Genomic DNA, 18,503 nt, shown 5'->3' on the forward strand with positions numbered 1-18,503 from the left:
GTGTGTGTAGAGAGAGAGAGCATTATCTCTCAGGATCTGTGGTGTATTAGTTCTAAGATCCCCCCACAGATACACAAATCTTTAAATGCTCAAGTCACTAATAGAAAATGGTGTGTTGTTTGCATACAACCAATGCATTCCTCCCATTAAACTTTAATCACCTCTAGGTTCCTTATAGCCTAATACTATGTCAATGCTAAGTAAATAGTCGTGTACAATACTGTATTTTTTTCTTCTACTATTTTTTTTGTTAGACGGTTACTTTTTATTGTTTCTCCAGATACTTTCAATCTGGTTGAATCTGAGGCTGTAGAAGCCACAGAGATGGAAGGTGCACTGTGTGCGCAGTCATGTACTGCTAAAGACACAGGTACATTCTGGGAAATGCACTAGGAGGTGATTTCATAGTTGTGCAAACACAGCAGAGTGTGTGCTCACACCCCTAGATGGTACAGCCTGCCACACACCTAGACTAAGTGATACAGCCTACACGACAAACCTATACAGCATGTTACCATTGAAAACCACAGGCAACGCAATGGTAAGAATGTGTGTATTTAAACATATGGAAACACAGAAAGATAGAGCAAAAATATGGCATTATAATCTTATGGAACCACCATCATTTATGTGGTCCATCATTGACTGAAACGTCATTATACATGTAGTTGTTTATATATTGGTTTTTTATTAGTATTGAATACATTGGATACTTTTTATATCACCTCATGTGCACAATGTGAGGGTGTTCAGCACGCCCTCTGGGTGAAGGGCTCAATTATATCTTGAACTTTGTCTCAGAAACGAAAACAATGTAACTAAACATGTGTACCCTCATATCAAGATGAAATAAAGTAAAGAAAATAAATTGGAAAAATGTATAGTAGGAAAACACAGTGCATGATAGTTTATGTCCTCCAGTGAAATGGATCCTAAGATTGAACAGCCAGCATCCCGTTCTTGCCATACCTTCCCAAGCATCATCCCAAGGAGTTTGCTCTATCTGTGCAGAAGCCTGATATTAATGGAAAGTGATACCATTTTTATTTCATTAACCCCCTCCCCAAAGATTGGAAAGAACATTCTTCCTGGGCGGGAGCACTGGTAACAATGCCCCATGAGAGAGGAAGCAGCCAGTGGAACTGACTTCAGCAGCCTAGGACCACCTGCTCCTCAGGGCCCCCAGCAGGTCCTTCCCACTGTGAAGGTAGAGTTACGGCTGCTAAAAGCCTTTGCCCCACTGAGACAAAACTGCATGTCTTTTAATTTTCTAATATGCAGAAAAACAAAAAGCTGACTTTTACTCTTATCTATGTACATACATTAGAGAAATCTGTCAAGGAAGCACGGACTCACTCAGAATCACAGAGCTTCTGATGAAAGGGTACAGAATTTAAACAAGGCGGTAGGTACCAGGCTGTAATGCTGTAAAGAATTACACTTTTACTAATGCTCCTACCAAACTTGCCACACGTTGAGTTATAAAACTGAATATCATCCCTGGGGTTGTCTCCATCCTACCCCGGCTCAGGATTACCACCTAATTCAGCCCGAGCTGATCACAGGCAGTGGTCTCCAGGGCTTCAGGTGTCGGCTTGGTTAAGGGCACCTGACCCAGGTGCTAAGAACACATAATCAAGAGTAAAGGCAACAAAGCAGAGTTTGAGAAGCAAATAGCAAGGGTAGACCATCCCCAGCCAGGGACTGTGACAAATCCGTCAACATACAGAGGTGGTCAACACAAGGAACTAGGCCCTCTGTGCCGATACACACATGTGGTGCACGTCTGATCTACGGAATTAGGTCAATTTTAGGAGGTGGTCAGTGGTGGGAGGTGGTCCACTACGCAGATTCTGCTGTATTGGGTTTCTGAGGAGTTTCCAAATGTGGTTTCTGGCCCTGACAGCCCAATTGCACATTTGTGCTGGCATTCAAGGGGTTACCATGCCTCTGAAGAAATTATACACCTTCATTTGAAAAAGTATTTCTTGCGCACACTGTAGGTGTGAGGCACTACATTGTGAATCCCAGACACCAGGGCAGGAATCCCACCTGTGAGCTGCTAAGGGGCTGCAGGACCCCGGAGGGAGGTTGCTAAAGATTCCTGCGCTGGTGTCAAACCAAGCTTCAGTAGATCTGAGAGGTCGAGTTGACCCCTTCTGCAAACAGACCTTAACTCTCACTTCTGTTCCAATAATCTCACAGGTCAGTGAAAACCCTGAGAACGTAAATGCATCAACACAACCTATTGAACAGTCTGACCAAAAAACGGTGTCTATACAAAAGGTAAGGCTCTGGCCTGACTGGAGAAAAACAGAGAAGCAACAGAGGAAGCCAGGAGTGAATGTGACTTGATCTTTCCTCTCAGGGAAGAGGGGCTGGGAGAGAGCAGTGGCTGGTATCATGCTCCAGTAACACAATAATTATTACTCTGTCTGCTTACCTCCAAAGCGAGCTCTCCGTGATGCTCCCCAGGTTATAGTCATAGAGCTTTGTCAAAATGAGAATCACCTAAAGGCAAAAGAAGAACTCAAGGTTAGTCTTAAACAATTACAATCTCTTAGAACTGAAATAGCCCAAGGGAGGGCTTAGGATACCTTTATGAATTGTTACAACCTTTGCCACTCTGATTAGGGACGGGTTAGCAGACCTACCACTGTAACACTTAGGCCCATCCTCTCCCTACCTTTCTCCCCATCTTCCTACTGTAAGAGTTAATCCATCAGGCCAGGCACGTCTTAGTAACCCAGATGAGTTAAACACTTCCAAGGCTGGCAGAGCCCTCAAGCACGCACTCTACAAGGTAGTTTACTGGGCAGATGGTTGGGAGAGAGGAAGGTCAGTGATGTAGTTACCAGCTCTATAGCTGGGCCACACTGGGCAGGTTACTTAATTTCTTTGAACCTCAGTATTCCCCATTGATTAAAAAATAATTGCTATCTCCCAGAAAGGATTGCTGTGAGAAGTGAAATTAGGTAATAAACGCAAATTATCTATCAACTGGCATGTGATTCTTAAATGTTAATTCCTTTCCTTTTTCCTCTGTGATCTTGGTTTGGAATGTTCCTTCTAATTTCCCAATTTCTAGGAAAGTCACTGGATAGAAGCCACTAGGTTCCGTAAGAGGTCTTTAATGCCAGCTCTCTGGAGTCCTAAAGCTTACAGAATTGGGGGGTGGGGAGGCTTCCATAAGAAACAGATAAAACTGAAAAGTAAGAACAGGTCCCAGGAAGAAACCTGTTAGATTGCAGGCCACTGAAATTTCAGTTTCTTTAGCTTCACAGCAAATACTTCCCTGAAATTTAACATATCACTGTTGTCAACCTCAGAGGAACCACAACTATTTAATTCATTCTTTCAGAATGAATTTCAACAATGTGTTAGGAGCCTAGGACTTTGATGCCGGAAGAGAACACAGAGCCTGTCTGGGAATCAGTGATCCGGTTGGAACAGCACCTACACCTGCAAGGTCCCAGGGACACTCATATTACAGCAGCCTGAGGAGACAGCTTCTCTAGGTGCCTGCAGCAATGGCCAGGCCCTAACTGGTTACTTGAAGTACATGAGATCAAGGACACTTGGCAAGACTCAACAAAGCCATGTGTTCTGTCCACTGATTTCCCAACCTTTTGCTTGCTCTTCTTACATAAAGAAAGAACATAATGGGTTTGCTCAGTTTATGGAGCTTCCTATTTTCCTCCTGGTACTCATAACTTGAACCTGGCCCAGCCCTGTTGTTTCCAACTCAGCAGAAAAATGTCCACATTGATTTCCTGGATTTTCTCTGTAGGGTAACAGACCAGTTCTGGCCACAGTGAGCGCAGAACATTCTAACCTTCAATTCTAAGGCAGCCATCTGGCAAAGAGTGCCAAATCCCTCCAAGTTCCACTCCGCTAGCTCAGTGCTTGATTTACTGAAAGCACAAGCATCAGGGAACATTTTCTTCATGTTTTCTTTTTTTTCACAGCAAACAAACTGGAACTCCCTGACTTTAGATTTGTTCCGAGTTCAAGACACTATGAGCTATGATAACATAAAGGCAGGCAGGGAGCCCTGAAGGCCTCTGCCCTAAGGCCTCCCCTCTCCTAAACCACAGCAGGGCTTCCTTCCAGGATCTATTCAAAACTTGCTTCTTTAGCAAAACGTGAGCATGTGTGAGGTGTGGGGCCCCCCATGGGCACGTCAGATGGCACGCCTGTGGTGGGGGCATATGCTGAGCAGATCCATGTGCCAATTAAGTAGCTCTAAGTGCTACATTTCAATCACCAGCAGCCCAGGAACACTGATCAGCGGCAGCAGGGTGGCTGTTTGTTAGCAGACACAGGATGATGCTCCTGCTCCACCTCGGTACAACTTTGCCGAATCGGCCTATAAATCCCCCACCAAGAAAACGGGGGCATAAAGCATCTCTCGGTAGTTGCTCTCTTGATAGAATATGGAGGCAGTAAACTAAATAATGAAGTTCAGCTGGTCACGGGCCATGGCTCCCATTCATCTGACGAGGGAATTCAGAGGTGCCCCAGAGAAGAAACCCTTTAACCCAGCATGTGATGGTGCGGAGCCACTGGCACAGGCACACGGAAATTGTTTAAGCAATTCCCAGGGAAGGTGGGCAAGGAGGGAAAATCTACTCGCTTCCTGCCTCTTCTTACAAGGCTGATAAAACTAAAATGCCCGTGACACATGCAGGCAGTTTACCAGGACCGCACCAGAAGAGCAGTCCTTTATGGCATTTCAAAGCATATTTGAATCAATCTATTTAATCTTTCTGTTTTCAGAACAAGAACAAGAGCAGGAAAGAAGAAAGCACCACTAACCTTTGGGTCTATTTTCGATCGACTATTTGCGATCTCTTTTCCCTTCTTTATTTCCTTGACTGCCTCGATGCCTTTTTACCACTTTGCTCCCAGATAACCATGCATCCTTACACTAGATCTGTCTGTCATTTGTTTTTCTCTTATGGTAAATTGTCAATGCTGTTTCATTGAATCAACACCTGTTAAAGAAGCCACAGCCAAAATAATTTTATTTAAATTGAAATCATTACATTTAAATGAGAGAATACAAAAAAATGCAATCTTCTGCCTATTCTGTTTTTTGGGTTTTTTTTTTTTTTGCCTACTGTGTATATGTATTTTTCAAACTTTACAAAAAAAACAGAACTATTTAATAAGTGGAATGCTGTATTTAAATAATAGATAAATGATAATATTTTTATTTATTCAGCAAATAATTTTCATATATAGACTTCTATGAGTTCAAGTGTACGGCATTTAATTACAAATTGAATGAATGAAAGCAAGCCCATTTTGATGGCCATACACTCAGCCGAAATGGAATATCCATCAGCATCCCATTTATTTTTATACCTTGTTTTCATTATATAGTGCCAAAATATCCCTGACTCAAAACAATTTAAGTGGTTACCATATGGTAATATCTTATTACAGTCCCTCTACAAATCTGAGATGTTATCTTTAGATTAGTATAATCCAGATATTTATTTATAACCTCCACCAACATTGGAGCAGGACATCAATATCCATTTGTTTGGGGAATTTTCCATACTGACATGCGGCAAGTACACCCCAACCAGTCTAGGGGCTGCTCTGGGATGTCAGACCTATTCTTTTGCTGTGGCTTCTTCTTATAGCCGTGGGAGGAGCTTCACTCTCACTTACAGAGAGAGTGCCAGTGCCCATTCGCTAAGCTGCTATTTTCACATCATCCATTCCTTGGAGGGTAGGAAGGTTCCAGAAACAGTGCCAGGTGAGTGTAGAAATAAGTGAGGTTCTCCAAGGGAGTGAGCAAAGGCTTCCTCCCTAGCCCTGAACCAAATGTTCATAGCCTAGGCTTCCCAGCTATCACCCCTTTGCCCACAGCCTTCCAAATCTCCTGCTGAACAATCCCATTGACTCTGGCTCCTCACCTTCCTCTGTACAGGATGAGTGAGAAACCATCACCAAGAAGCCAGAGAAAGAAAGTATCAATTCACTCCTCCTTTCTTCTAGCCCTAAGCTCTTTCTGCCCTGGGTTACAAAACAGAAACATTTGTCGAAATAAACACCTGGTTTGTGGATAACTAATAACAGTGTTCTACTGTCAATTAGCAAAAACCAGGGAAAAAGTGTTCTGTTGTATCCAAATGGCAAGGCAAATCTTATTTCCAGATGTGCATTAAAATGAATTAACTTGGTGGAAATATGAGTTAGTACACAAGCAGTCTCTATTATACTAATTATTAGTCATGTATAAAACCTTTGAATATGATAGCATTTTTATTAACATAAAATAAATTTATAAATGAAACCCTAAACATTCAAGGAACCCCTAAATCCCCTTCCTGGTGACCTGATTCTATATAGCATACTTTAGAAAACATCTGTACTAAGTACTAGACTATAGAGAACCAACATTTATTCAACACTTTCTGAGAAGCAGTAATTTTTCCATTTGTTTTCCTTAAAAAAAGAAAGGAAAATATTTCCCTTTTTCTTCACTAAATGAAAGAATGTACTCCCACAAGAAGAGGGTCGAGGGTTGGTGCCATGTCAGTGTATTTATCAGGATGCATTTGGCCTGGCTGCCCGGCTACTGCCCTTCACCTTCTCTCATCTTTATCTCAGGGGAAAAAAAATGTGGACATATCACCTCATTTTTCAATTGTTAATCTTTCTGTGTCCAGTTGTGGCAATGGCACCTAATATTAAAGGAAACAAAAACACGGGCTTAGTCTCCTTAACAATGAGCAATTTGAGCTACAAGATCCTGAAGTCTCTTTCATTCCTGATGGTCTGTAGTTCTAAATCCTGAATAATACAGACAGTGACAGGATCCTAATCTATACATCAACATGATTTCTTTTGTATTCCTCTCAGACACAAAAGAAAGGACTGGTTCGGGCAGGCCTTTCTGTAATTGTGACACACCGTGGAGACTGCACAGAGCTTGGCCAAGCTCAAACCACCAACTCTATCCATGCTTATTGCAGCAACGTGCTGAAGAGCACTTGGGTGGATATATTCACAGAGGTTGATGGAAGCAAATACGAAGGCCGAGAATTACAGGGGGCCTAAAGAGATTTGGAGTAGTCTATAAGGGGGATTGAAGAGAGAGCTGTTCAATGGCCAGAAATTTATTTGGGTTTTGTTTGTTCTCTTTGCACTCTCATGTTAGGGAAAGGAAGTAAACTCTTTACAGGAGTTTTGCTTAAAATATGCACATTCCAGATTGCCTCTTTGGCTCAGAAAGTATTTATTTATCCGACTTTCCAACTTAAACAGAGGTTCTAATTATTTCAAGGAGCCATGAATCCTTTAAGAATCTGATCTGATACAATCTATGGGCATAAAACAATGAAGACAATGTTAATACAATCACAGATCTCTTCAACCATAGAGGGGTTGTAAATCCAAGACTAAAAACTTTGTTATTCTGAGAAAATGAGAGCTTTGTTCAGGGGAAACAGTTTTCAGCTTTAAAATTCTGCAAATTTAATTCCATAAACGTTTCTTAAGATTTGTTAAAAGTCAGTAATACATATATAGATTATATATGTGCTGTGAGAACCCAAAAGGGGAATAAGATTTGGCACCAGCCCCGAGAAGCTCTCAGTCTGGATGAGAAGGACCTGTACACAGATCCTAACAAAATAAGGAAAAAAAAGATAGGAGGAAAGTGTTTATATCTTTCAAAGGGCAAATAAAGAAACGCGTAATAAAGAAGAAGGTCTCAGAAGAGGAGAAATTCAAAAGAAATCTCGGATCTGTGTGATTTGGATGGAGATGGGAAGGTATACAGAGGTGATATTCTAACAGAAGGGAGCCCAGATGAGAAAGCTCAGAGAGAATTAAGAGGAAGCCAGTTCTCCCATTTCCCTAAAGCTTGGAGTATGAGTAGGGATGACAAAATATCAGACTGCAGAATTAGGGATGGCAGGAGGATCTTAAATATTAGGCAGCAGAGTGCTTTGCTAGAAAGAAAAACAGCTTTGGAATCAAAAGAAGACCAGATGTTGAGTCCTACTTTATCCATGAGTTCCATGACTATGCCTTTAGCAGCAAGGAACCGAATTCAAAAAGCGATGGAACAGTAAGGAGATGATTATGCCACAGAGTGGGATGTCTAGATTTTATGCAGTTCCAGGACTAATCCAGCCTAAAAACGTCACCAAGGACCCAAGCAATGTCCACATGTCCTCTTTGACAGTGACAGCCGCATGAACACACCCTGGTGCAATGCAGGCTGGGAAACCCGGAGCATGTGCTTCCATACTGGGCATTCGTCAGGGTTGGGCTCTGCCAGCAACGGAAAAAATGGGGACTGACTGCAGACGAGTAACAAGCTGTGGGGTCCACCCCACAAATAAGTCCCTTGATTATTCAACCAATTTTTCTTATAATAACATTTAGCATTTATAGGGTGGATACTATGTGTGCCAGAAAAATATAATTAGGGGCATTTCAAGTAATTATCTCCAGTTTTCTGGTGAGGACACTGAGGCACAGGGTAGCTGGTCTGGTAAGTGGTGGGCAAGCCTAACTCACATCACAGACAGAATCCTCATGATGTGCTAAACTTTCCTCCATGGGACACTATCTAATGTGGGTATGACTGTTCCTCAAGGCAAGGCAGAAACACTGAGCTGCCCTCACTCTCGGTTCATTTCAAAAGCTTTTATTAAAGACGCGTTATCTGTCAGACGTGGTGCTAGTCACAAACCCTTTCCTACCACTTGTCGTCATCCAGACATCTCTGGAATACGTTTTCCTTATAATAGGCTTGAGTTTTAACTCTTTACTGACCTCAAATCAGTAGTATTTGGGGGGAGGTCAGTTCTCATTTTATTTAAAAAAAAATGTTTGAACTCCTGGTGAAATCCTCTTTAAGAGTTGATCTCTCCATTTAACTTAACTTCAGAACGTGGCTGATCTCAGACTGGGGGTTTTGACAGTGAATATGCACACACCTAACTAAAGATTTCAACAGACTGTTTTATAGTATCATCATTCTAGAAAGATTTAAGTGAATGTGTAATTATACTCCTTTTGAGTCATCAAAGAGGAAAGAAATCAATAATGGCTAAACTGGATTACAGTGCCCCAAAGGGCAACTTAAATGTTGATTGGCTGTGCATGTGCGCGCGCGCACACACACACACACACAGCCACACGTGACAGAATACAGCATACACAAACACAGCTGGAGAAATGAAAAATCAGTAGAAATTGTGAGCTCAATTTGGGGTACGAGTGATCCAGAAAGCAGTTAGTAGATTTTTGTTTCTGCAAAGTACTTAATCCCCCAAAGGCCTTCATGTTTTGTAGCAGCTCGCACATAATTTAATGTCGTGTTTATTTATGTAAACAAGAAAATGCCAGGAAGGCTATGTTAACCAGTGTGATGAAAGTGTGTCAAACGGTCTATAAAACCAGTGTATGGTGCCCCATGATCACATTAATGTACACAGCTATGATTTAATAGTAAAAAAAAAAAAATCCTCAGCATGGCACTCACATATAGTGAGCTAAGCAGCCCCTGCACCCCCCCTGGCTGAGACGAGACACCCAGCAGGGATGAGACACCCAGCAGGGATGGGACGAGACACCCAGCAGGGATGGAGGCAGGGATAGGTATGTACAGACAACGGAATCAACAGGCGACACACAGCTGATGGTGGCAGTTAGAGCAGCCCTTGTGGAAAGAGGAAACATTTTTAGTAATTTGCTAATCCTTCTGCTGACTTTGTTTCCCCACAGAGCCAGTGGTCATTTGTCAGGTCCACACTCGAGTTGTAAGATGCTTCCTGTCCGAGCAGCTGCCATGTGAAAAACAAAAACAAAAAATGTCTTTTATGCTCTGTCAGGTGAAAATCAAGTGCTTTCCTATTAGTAACAAGCAAAACATGCTTCTAATAGGACTAACTAGAGTCTAGTCCTAGAGCCAGATCTTCATGTTTAGCAAACAAATCCAAGCTTGTCAAATTCATCAGATCTAAATTGCCTTTTGATGCAAATCTTAAAAACACAATCTTTGATCTTTGACAGGTTCTTCTAGGCCCTAAGTTAAAGGATGTTACCAACTAAAAAAAAAACCAAAAACCTAAAAATGTACTCCATCCAACATCTATTAACCTCACAGTAAGTACCAAGCCAGACAGGCTGGGAACATCTCAGGCTCCTCCCCTACTTCCTCTGGCTCTCCCTTGCTCTTCTTCTTTTGAATAAATAAAAAGAAGATAATTTCCCGAACATATATCCATATATAGTAGATCTTGACCATGTCATGTTCTTCCTCCTGTTGGTTCAAAATGCTGTCCTAAATGATACTGTATTTTGATCCTTAGCATTAAACAAGAAGAAAAAAGGAGATGCTAAATTAAATATTTTTTCTAGAAAAAAAAAACAGTTACACCAATGTGATCCCAAAAGAGTACCAAGATGAGATAATTATACAAAATGTGAGGAAAATGCATATTCAAGACAAGATCTCTGTACATATGGATAGTAAAATAGCAAAATGAAACAGACCTGCAAACTCAAAGCTAAAGCTTCAGGACACGGAAGTAAGTGGGGCTGGGGAGGAAGGGAGAGAATTCAATTTGCAGAGATACAGCCCAAGGAAGCCATGTAGAATAAATAGCCTGTCCAAGTCCATTGTTTTCATTTTATAGTTAAAGAAACAAAAGATACAGCCTGTTCTCATTCCTCTTCAAAGAGCTTAAGTGGAAAAGGAGATTATATCCACCCACCTCTAAATTCTTTCCTATTCAAATTAGATCACCTCACTATGCAATCTATACATGTAAAAAAATGCACCTGTACCCATTAATTTATACAAAAAATTAGGTCATCCCATATATAGTTACAAAAAACACAGACAATGCACAGAATTCTCAATTTAGAGTTGTAAAACAATTTTAAAAATCTTTCATTATCTTTTATCTTAAAGTCTATAAAACCAAGAGAAAACATGTATCCTATTCTTAAATTTAAGAGAGTGTAAAACCCAGGTCTGCGAGACGGAAGAGATGTGAGGAATGCAGATATTCCCTTCAGCTTCCCGATGATCTGCAAAAGACAGGCCTCCGAGTTCTCAAATCCATCTCCGTGTGAGTTACAGACACTAGCTAAATATTAAGATGCTTGCTATGTCAGAACCCACACAAAGTGAACACACCATTAAGCAGCAAACTGTGTGTTAATGATGAGGGGCCCTTCTGTTCGTGTGTTCCTTTATATTTAGCTTCAATACCAAGAACTGAAGCAAGTCTTTCCATTTCCACTTCTCCATCTTGGTTTCTACGCTGTTATTCATGGGTTTAAAGAGGTCGACTCGATTCTACAAAGTATTATTTCTCAAGGTTAACACAAGATGTTTACAGGAAGCTAATATTCATTTTATGGTGATCCCAGTGTCAGAACACGAACCTCAGCAAGAAACCTGAATAGAAACGGCAAAGAACGGAAGCTCTATTTTTCCATTGCCTTTTTATAAAGCACAAAGAACAAAACAACAAGACTAAAGTACCAGAAGTAGTCAATAAGCTAATTTCAAATCTATTCCTTTACTATGGGCAAGTCTTAAGGTAGATCAGGATGGAAAAAGAAAAAAATTTACACCCTTAAGTAATAATAGTCAATCAACAATCAAAACTGGCTTCTCTATTAGCAAGTCTCTTGTTTACCTTGTCTGAGTACTAAGGTGAGGTGGGACACAATTTGCCTAAAAGGAAATTCAATGCTTAAAAAGTCTGGCTTGACACTGGCATTTAAACAACATCTTAAAGTCCCAAGTATGTATTAATAAACAACAAGATTTCTGTTGGGGGAAAAAATCCCAGAGAAGTTAAGTGATTTTTGTACATATTCCTTTTTAGACACAGAACCAAAATGCTTCTTGTTCTAATTAAATCTAAATGACTTTAGTTCTAATTCTTTACAAGGGCAAGCCTGGTAGGTGGGTATAAAAAGTTAGCATTTTGTTATTCTTTTAAAAGAAACTTAAGACAAAATTGGAAGGGACTAGAAAGATTATCTAACTCCAACCACCTCATTTCACAAATAGTATAGGCGATACTTTTAGAAGAACCAGCTCTTGACTAAGGAATATCTGAGAGCAAAGACTGATCTTACTTTACCATGTGATGATTTGGCACCTGAAGCAGGAGCTCCAAGGCCCAGAAGGAAGGACTGGACTGGGCTGGTTCTGAGGAGGAAGAATTGGGGGCGGTACATCAAGGACTGCAACAGGTAGGATCAGGTGCAAACTTAGGTTTTTATGGGGATGAAAGTTATACAATCCACGGCTTCTCTTCAAGAAAAATAATACAAAGCAGTAAATAAACTGAGGTGCAGAAGGGAACATTTACTAGAACAAGAAATCAGATCACAAGAAATTACTAAGGCCTTAAATATTCCCATACTTTTCTTCTGAGAAAGCTTCAGGTGGTTTAGCAGCCGTGAATAGATAAATAGACATGCTTTCTGATTGCACCCTGCCCCCCCCCCCACTTTCCACCAACAACAAAACTCCCAGCACTCACAGGAGCCAGGGCCCCTAAAGGCTCTGCCTCTTAAGCTTCATTAGCTTCACCGTAAATTCGCCTTTGGATCGGATTTCCCGTTAGATGGTCATTAAACCTTTTGGATGAAACTATTCATTTTAGCCATCCTAAGCTATGACTCAGGAGATGTGGACTTGAGCCCATACTCTCCTGGCAACGCACTGTGACTCTAAAAACGTGATAGACCTCGCTGGGCTTCAGTCCCCCCTCCATGGTGATGCTACATGTTTGCTCAGGTGTCTTTCTGTTCTAACACCATTCAGTGACCAGTACTGCGACCTATTCTATCCTTAGTGTTTCCACTCTCAGTAAGTGCTATTGTCCATTGCTCACACTAACTCTGTGGCATCCTTGGCTCCATCATCCCCTTCTTTCTCTGAGGAGGACCAATCCCTAGGTTTCATGTACCTCTCCCATCTCACCTGACCTCCACCCGGTATGGCCTCCGTCCGCTCTCACAGACTACACTGCTTCCGATGTTTCTTCCTGAGTCTCATCTATCCTCAAGTCACCCACTACACGGCTGCCACTGCAGTATTTTTAAGAACAGCAATCTAGTCATCTTTTCTCACTCTTTACAACATGTCTGTGGCCTTCCATGGATCTTAAAATAAAGTTTAAATTCCAAAATATGACCTACAGGCCAGAAATGATTTGGCTGGTGATGTTCATATTCAAAGCAGCATTGTGCCAATGCCCCCTCTACTCCAACAACTCCGTGGGAACTGAGACATAATATCCTCGCATTGACCTAAGGAACTTCAATGTTTTTTGAAGGTCTTAATGACTGCCTGTGGTTATATTGACGATGGGCTTTTCCAGCCATTAACAACGTGTTTCAGTTACATGAGTAATTACTGTAACTAGTCTTTAGAGTTGAGTCAGATCACAATACTGTCAGCAACTTCAATGCAACAACACAGCCATTTTATCAAATTTCAGTTTTAGGAACGATATTACCAATAGTTTGGATTTCCTCTTGAAAATTCAGGCTGATTAAAGGATTAAAGGATACATGTAAGTCAATGCTGTGTATCTCTTTTGCGAGGGCTGAGTAGTTGTAAAACATGTCTATGATCCAATCCAAAGGTTTATTGATTTTTCTGTCCTTTCATTCAAGAGTGTTAGCTTTCACGCAAGCTCTGTGGGATTTTTGAAAGTTGGCCAAGACACTGCAGAGATCCAGCTCCCATTCTGAGAGTTTCTTCCATCTAGGAAGGGACCACTCTGAGTCACTGCAACTACATCAGGCTGCAGATTTAGAATGAAGGTCTGTATTCAAGGTCATTCACCTATTTCCTATGGGACCCTCAAAATCTTCCCCTGTGTATAATGGAGGCAAAGTTAAATAGGACATGTCTGATACTAGGGTGGGGGCCTAAAGCTAGAAGCTGAGAAGGCTGGAAATCTAGTTACAGAGCCAATTTTAGTATCTCATATGAGCTTAATTAATTTCTTTAACCTCTTTTCCTTTTCTTATTAAAAGGGATTGACAAAATTATAAGAGAATTCCCTTTTCTAACTGGATCATGATAAGCATTTTGAATAACATAATGGATGTACCTTTTCAACTACCCTATTAAGCCAATAGTTCTTATTATTCTTTCTTTCTTCTTGACCATAGATTAAAGAGTTTAGGTGATTTGTCCAAGATCAGCTAGTATACACTTGAGCGAGCTGAGATTTATACCTGGGTACAGTCTGAGCCCAAACTCAGGTGCTTAATGGCCATGGTACATTACATGGTCTCTCTGGAAAGTAAAAGACAAAAGCTTTAAAGGGTTTCAAATAATACTTCTTGCTTTCAATCAGCAGGATGCTAGGCTCTGTCTGGGTGTCTGTCTGTTCAAGTTATCAATGTATCTACCTGTCTATCATCTATCTATTCAGCTCTTTTCTAAGCACTGACTACAGTTCTTATTTGTTCTACTAAGTGTAACAAGGATGCAGAAAAAAGATGCCTGCCCTCCTTACACATTATAGCTATGAAACTCATAGAGTTGACAGTTTTGAATCAAATGCGTCAGAAACTAAGCACTATGGGAATAAAGAGAAAGTAATAATCCCTATCCAGATATAGGTGGGGACCCTTGCAAGCTCTTACAACAAGCTAGGTACTGTACGAACCCTATGCCATTTAAGCCAGTGAAGATGGTTTCTGTTGTTCTCATATAGGAAATGGGAAGTGGATGGTGCTCAAAATGTACATAGTTAAGCTTAGATCTTCTTGGCTTCTGATCTGGAACCGGAGCCTTGAAGGACGAGCTGAGAGATCATCTCTGTATCATGCTCACTGAGACCTACATGGATTCCACAGACAGACAGAACATGCCCCAGCCGGCCCATCACTGGGCATCAAACATGGTTTGTGCTCAGAACAGAGAACTAAAATTTCCCATCTACCTGCTGCTTTGCTAATGAAAGACTTCAAATGTCAAAAATCACTCTCATGTTCCTAACTCAAACACAGGGAATGTGGCTTCCAGTAAAGAAGGTTAAGGAAGGCTAGAGACAAATGATATCTCTACTCCATCTGGGAAATCATTTGCAAAAATGGCTAAGGATATCCCTGCTGCTTCTCACACTTTATAATCCTTTAATCCTAAATCAAGGCACCAGTGAAATTGAGAAGCCCAACACTCTGTCTGCCCCAGAAAATGCAAATCTCCCAGAAAAGTACCCACTGGCTTCCTGGCCCTATAACAGGGACTGGGGCATCGTGAATAACTCTCTGCAAAGAAAAGGGGCCACATTGTTCACAGAGTGGAACAAGCCTTCAAGGGGGTCCTTGTGCACAGTTGGGCAGCTTTAGTAAGTGACTTACAGGGCCATTGGAAACAAGCAAGTCTGCTAGAACTCTCTGCTGGTACTGCAGGCAGTAGGAAAAAAGAAATCTATTTTCTTGAAAATAGAACCTCCTCTTTAGGTTTCCACCTTTTTTTTTCCTTTAAACTGTCCAAGATTAATGTTGCAAAAATAAAATGCCCCACAGGCTGCTTATTTTGACGCTTACTACAGCACATAAAAGTGAAGAATTAGCATGGAATGAATAATTTATTTAGCGGTTTACTGTTGTTTTAAACAAATCACTTCCATGAAAGCAATGTGTATTCAAGCAATAAATCACTGTTTAGCACTCTGTCACGAGGAAAGATACCACTTGGCAGAATTATTGAATGGCAGTGCCTGGCAGGGAGGCAGGCACAATAAAGATAAAGGTAATGTTCTTGCCCAGCGGTAATTTGTTTGGGTCTGGAGGAGGTTAGGTTGGAGAGGGAGTCAGCAATGTACCTTTTCCTTTATTTACCAGGGTTAAATGAGCACCTACTTTTGCTACTGTATCTGAGCCCTTATAAGTAGCACAGAGTAACTTCCATCACAGTTATTTTATTTATTTTTTTATTTGATGGTTGCAATTACTGTGAGCCAAGCGCAGAGCCTTAATGTTGGGGACACTTTCCATTGATATTAAACAATGAGTTATACGCTCTTGGACTGATCTTCGGGGCTTCAGATAACTTTATGTAATGTGGTAAGTATTATGAGAGAGATCTGTATCAAATGTCCCCCTCACCTAGTAGGGGGACAGAAATATGGAAAGATTTTATAGGGGTGGGGTCACTTATCCTTTGGCTAAACCAAAGGGCTAGAAAAAGAAAAGAACATCTGATACAGAAATCTCTGTGGGAGCAGAAGAATGCAAGTGTGAAGTGCAGGAGAGTTTCAGGTGGAGACTAGGCGGATGCGGTGGAGGAGAGCAGGAGAGAAGGCAGCAAGAGAAGCTTAAGCAGGGATCCGCTGGGATGCAAGACCAACTTCAGTGACCCCAGATTCCGTGCCCACCTCCCCCCGAAAATACGGCCTTTGATGCCAGACACTGAAAGTAGGCTGAGTCTCCAAGGCGAAGTTGCCATTGCTCATATTTACCAGCCTTGCTAATCACCAAACCTACGTGCATTGGAACCATAGTAGGAAAACTGGTCCAGGTCAGTAGGGAGAATGACCTTCATTCTCTTCTTACAAGCAAGTCCATGGTGGAACTGCTCTATTGCTCCGACTTTACAAAATTCTCCAGATGAAAATATAATCCTGTGTTTTGCTGGAGAAGAAAACAAAACAGCTCCCCCGTGGCTAACCTACTTCAGATTACAAATTCAAAATGTCTCTCCTGTTTTAAGTGCCAATGTCACAAACATAACCTGAAGTCTGCCTCTCAGAGCAGGAATGTCCACAAGCCGCCATCACTCTTGGCAACTTCCGGCAATTAGTACAGACTGAGAGAAGTCCAAGAGCTTGGTTTTTACACCTCTGTAGGAAGAGCAAAGGCCTTTCATTCTATCAGCTGCATCAGAAAGCTTCTGAATTATCCCTCTGGTTTAAGTAACAATAGTAATAGCTCACGACCCTCAAGGAGTTTAGGGAACCAGAAATTCCCAGCCCTGTTTTACATAGTTCCAGTGAACACCTCTGGTTTCTTCCAGATAGTTTCAACCTTGCCAAAATTTAGGTGAAAGCTGAAACCAACACTTTTGGCTACTAGAATGAAGGTGACAGGCATTGACAAATGTCATGAATTTGACTCTACCATCACCTTAATATAGTTCCTGTTTGTTTCTTTTTTTATATTATTATTTTTAACTCTTGGTGTCAGCATTTTATCAGACCCAGATAAAACTGAAAATGTTGGCTACCATCCAGCCAGAAATACTTCACCCTCAGGAAAAAAAAATAATCAATGAACAGGTATCTATTAAATGCTTACTATGTTCAAGGCAGAGCTGATGGGCCCTGTGGGAGAAAAGAGATACATGCAATGTAATTTCTGACGCTCTGGAATTTACAATCCAAGTGGAATCTGAAGGTCACTCCCCTGTTGAGAAACATTCAAGGTTCTCATGCCAGTTGCTCATATGTACCAGCCTTGCTAATTACCAAACCCATGTGCACTGGAACCTGCAGGCTTAGCTCCTGGGTCTTCAATAAGACATCCAAGGTCCTTTCCAGGTAGTACATCTCTATTTTCTAGTTTTATCTGTTTCTACTTGCAATCCTGCAGTACGACCTCCTTGCTATTCTTTGAACCACTGTGAACGTTTAGGTCCCTGGCTTCCTTCCAATGGCATCTCCTCCAGGAAGCCGTCCCACCTTCTTTGAACAGAGTTTGTTTCTTAACCTGTGCTTCTTTAGTATCATGTTTCTATTACGGCCGAAGCACATTATTTTTATTATTTGTTTACCTATGTCATTCGTCAGATTATGAATCTGTTGCTGTAGAAATTGGGTTTGGTTTTTGCTTTTATAGTTTCTTATGTTAGAACAGAGCCTGTGAGAAGAGAAACATCATTGATAGGACAAGGTCTTTGTTAACCACTGGGGAACAACTCCTCTGGAAAGTTCAGAAGGCATCAATTAGAAAAAAAGAATGTGCATATAGAAACTGAAGATGCAAGAAACTAAAAGGATTCTACAGAATTTGGATGCTAAGAATCTCTAATAACTAAAAATTGTTTAGTCATTTTATATTGCAGCTGCTTTGATGACCTGAGCAGGTGAGAACATGGTTCTCCGTCATGTTTTGTTTGTCCTATGAATAGTAGCCTTCAATGTGTATTTTTGTTTGTTTGTTGTTTTGAGGCCAAGTCTCACTCTGTTACTCTGAGTACAGTGCCGTGGCATCATAGCAACCTCAAACTCCTAGGCTCAAGCAATGTTTTTGACTCAGCCTCCCTAGTAGAGGGGACTACCGGTACCTGCCACAATACTTAGCTGATTTTTCTTTTTTAGTAGACATGGGGTCTTAGTCTTGCTGTTGCTCAGGTTGGTCGTGAACTCTTGAGCTCAAGTAATCCACCTGTGTTGGCCTCCCACAGTGCTAGGATTATAGGGCCCCAGCCCACCTTCAGTATGTTTTAAAAACAAAGTACATCAGTTTCCAGC

The 18,503-nt window shown here is 41.2% G+C and overlaps 1 protein-coding gene across 5 annotated transcripts in view; it reads right to left on the reverse strand.

Moving 5' to 3' along the window:
- SORCS1 (sortilin related VPS10 domain containing receptor 1) overlaps nucleotides 1-18,503 on the reverse strand; it is a 521,473-nt gene that overhangs the window by 327,816 nt on the left and 175,154 nt on the right. For all 5 annotated transcript variants that reach the window (XM_053584238.1, XM_053584237.1, XM_053584236.1 and 2 more), the window contains exon 2: nucleotides 2,444-2,511. In XM_053584238.1, coding sequence (XP_053440213.1) covers nucleotides 2,444-2,511 — 68 coding nt within the window. The remainder of the gene's footprint in view (nucleotides 1-2,443; nucleotides 2,512-18,503) is intronic.

The sequence above is a fragment of the Nycticebus coucang genome, chromosome 3, assembly GCF_027406575.1.
Source record: "Nycticebus coucang isolate mNycCou1 chromosome 3, mNycCou1.pri, whole genome shotgun sequence".
NCBI lineage: Eukaryota > Metazoa > Chordata > Mammalia > Primates > Lorisidae > Nycticebus > Nycticebus coucang.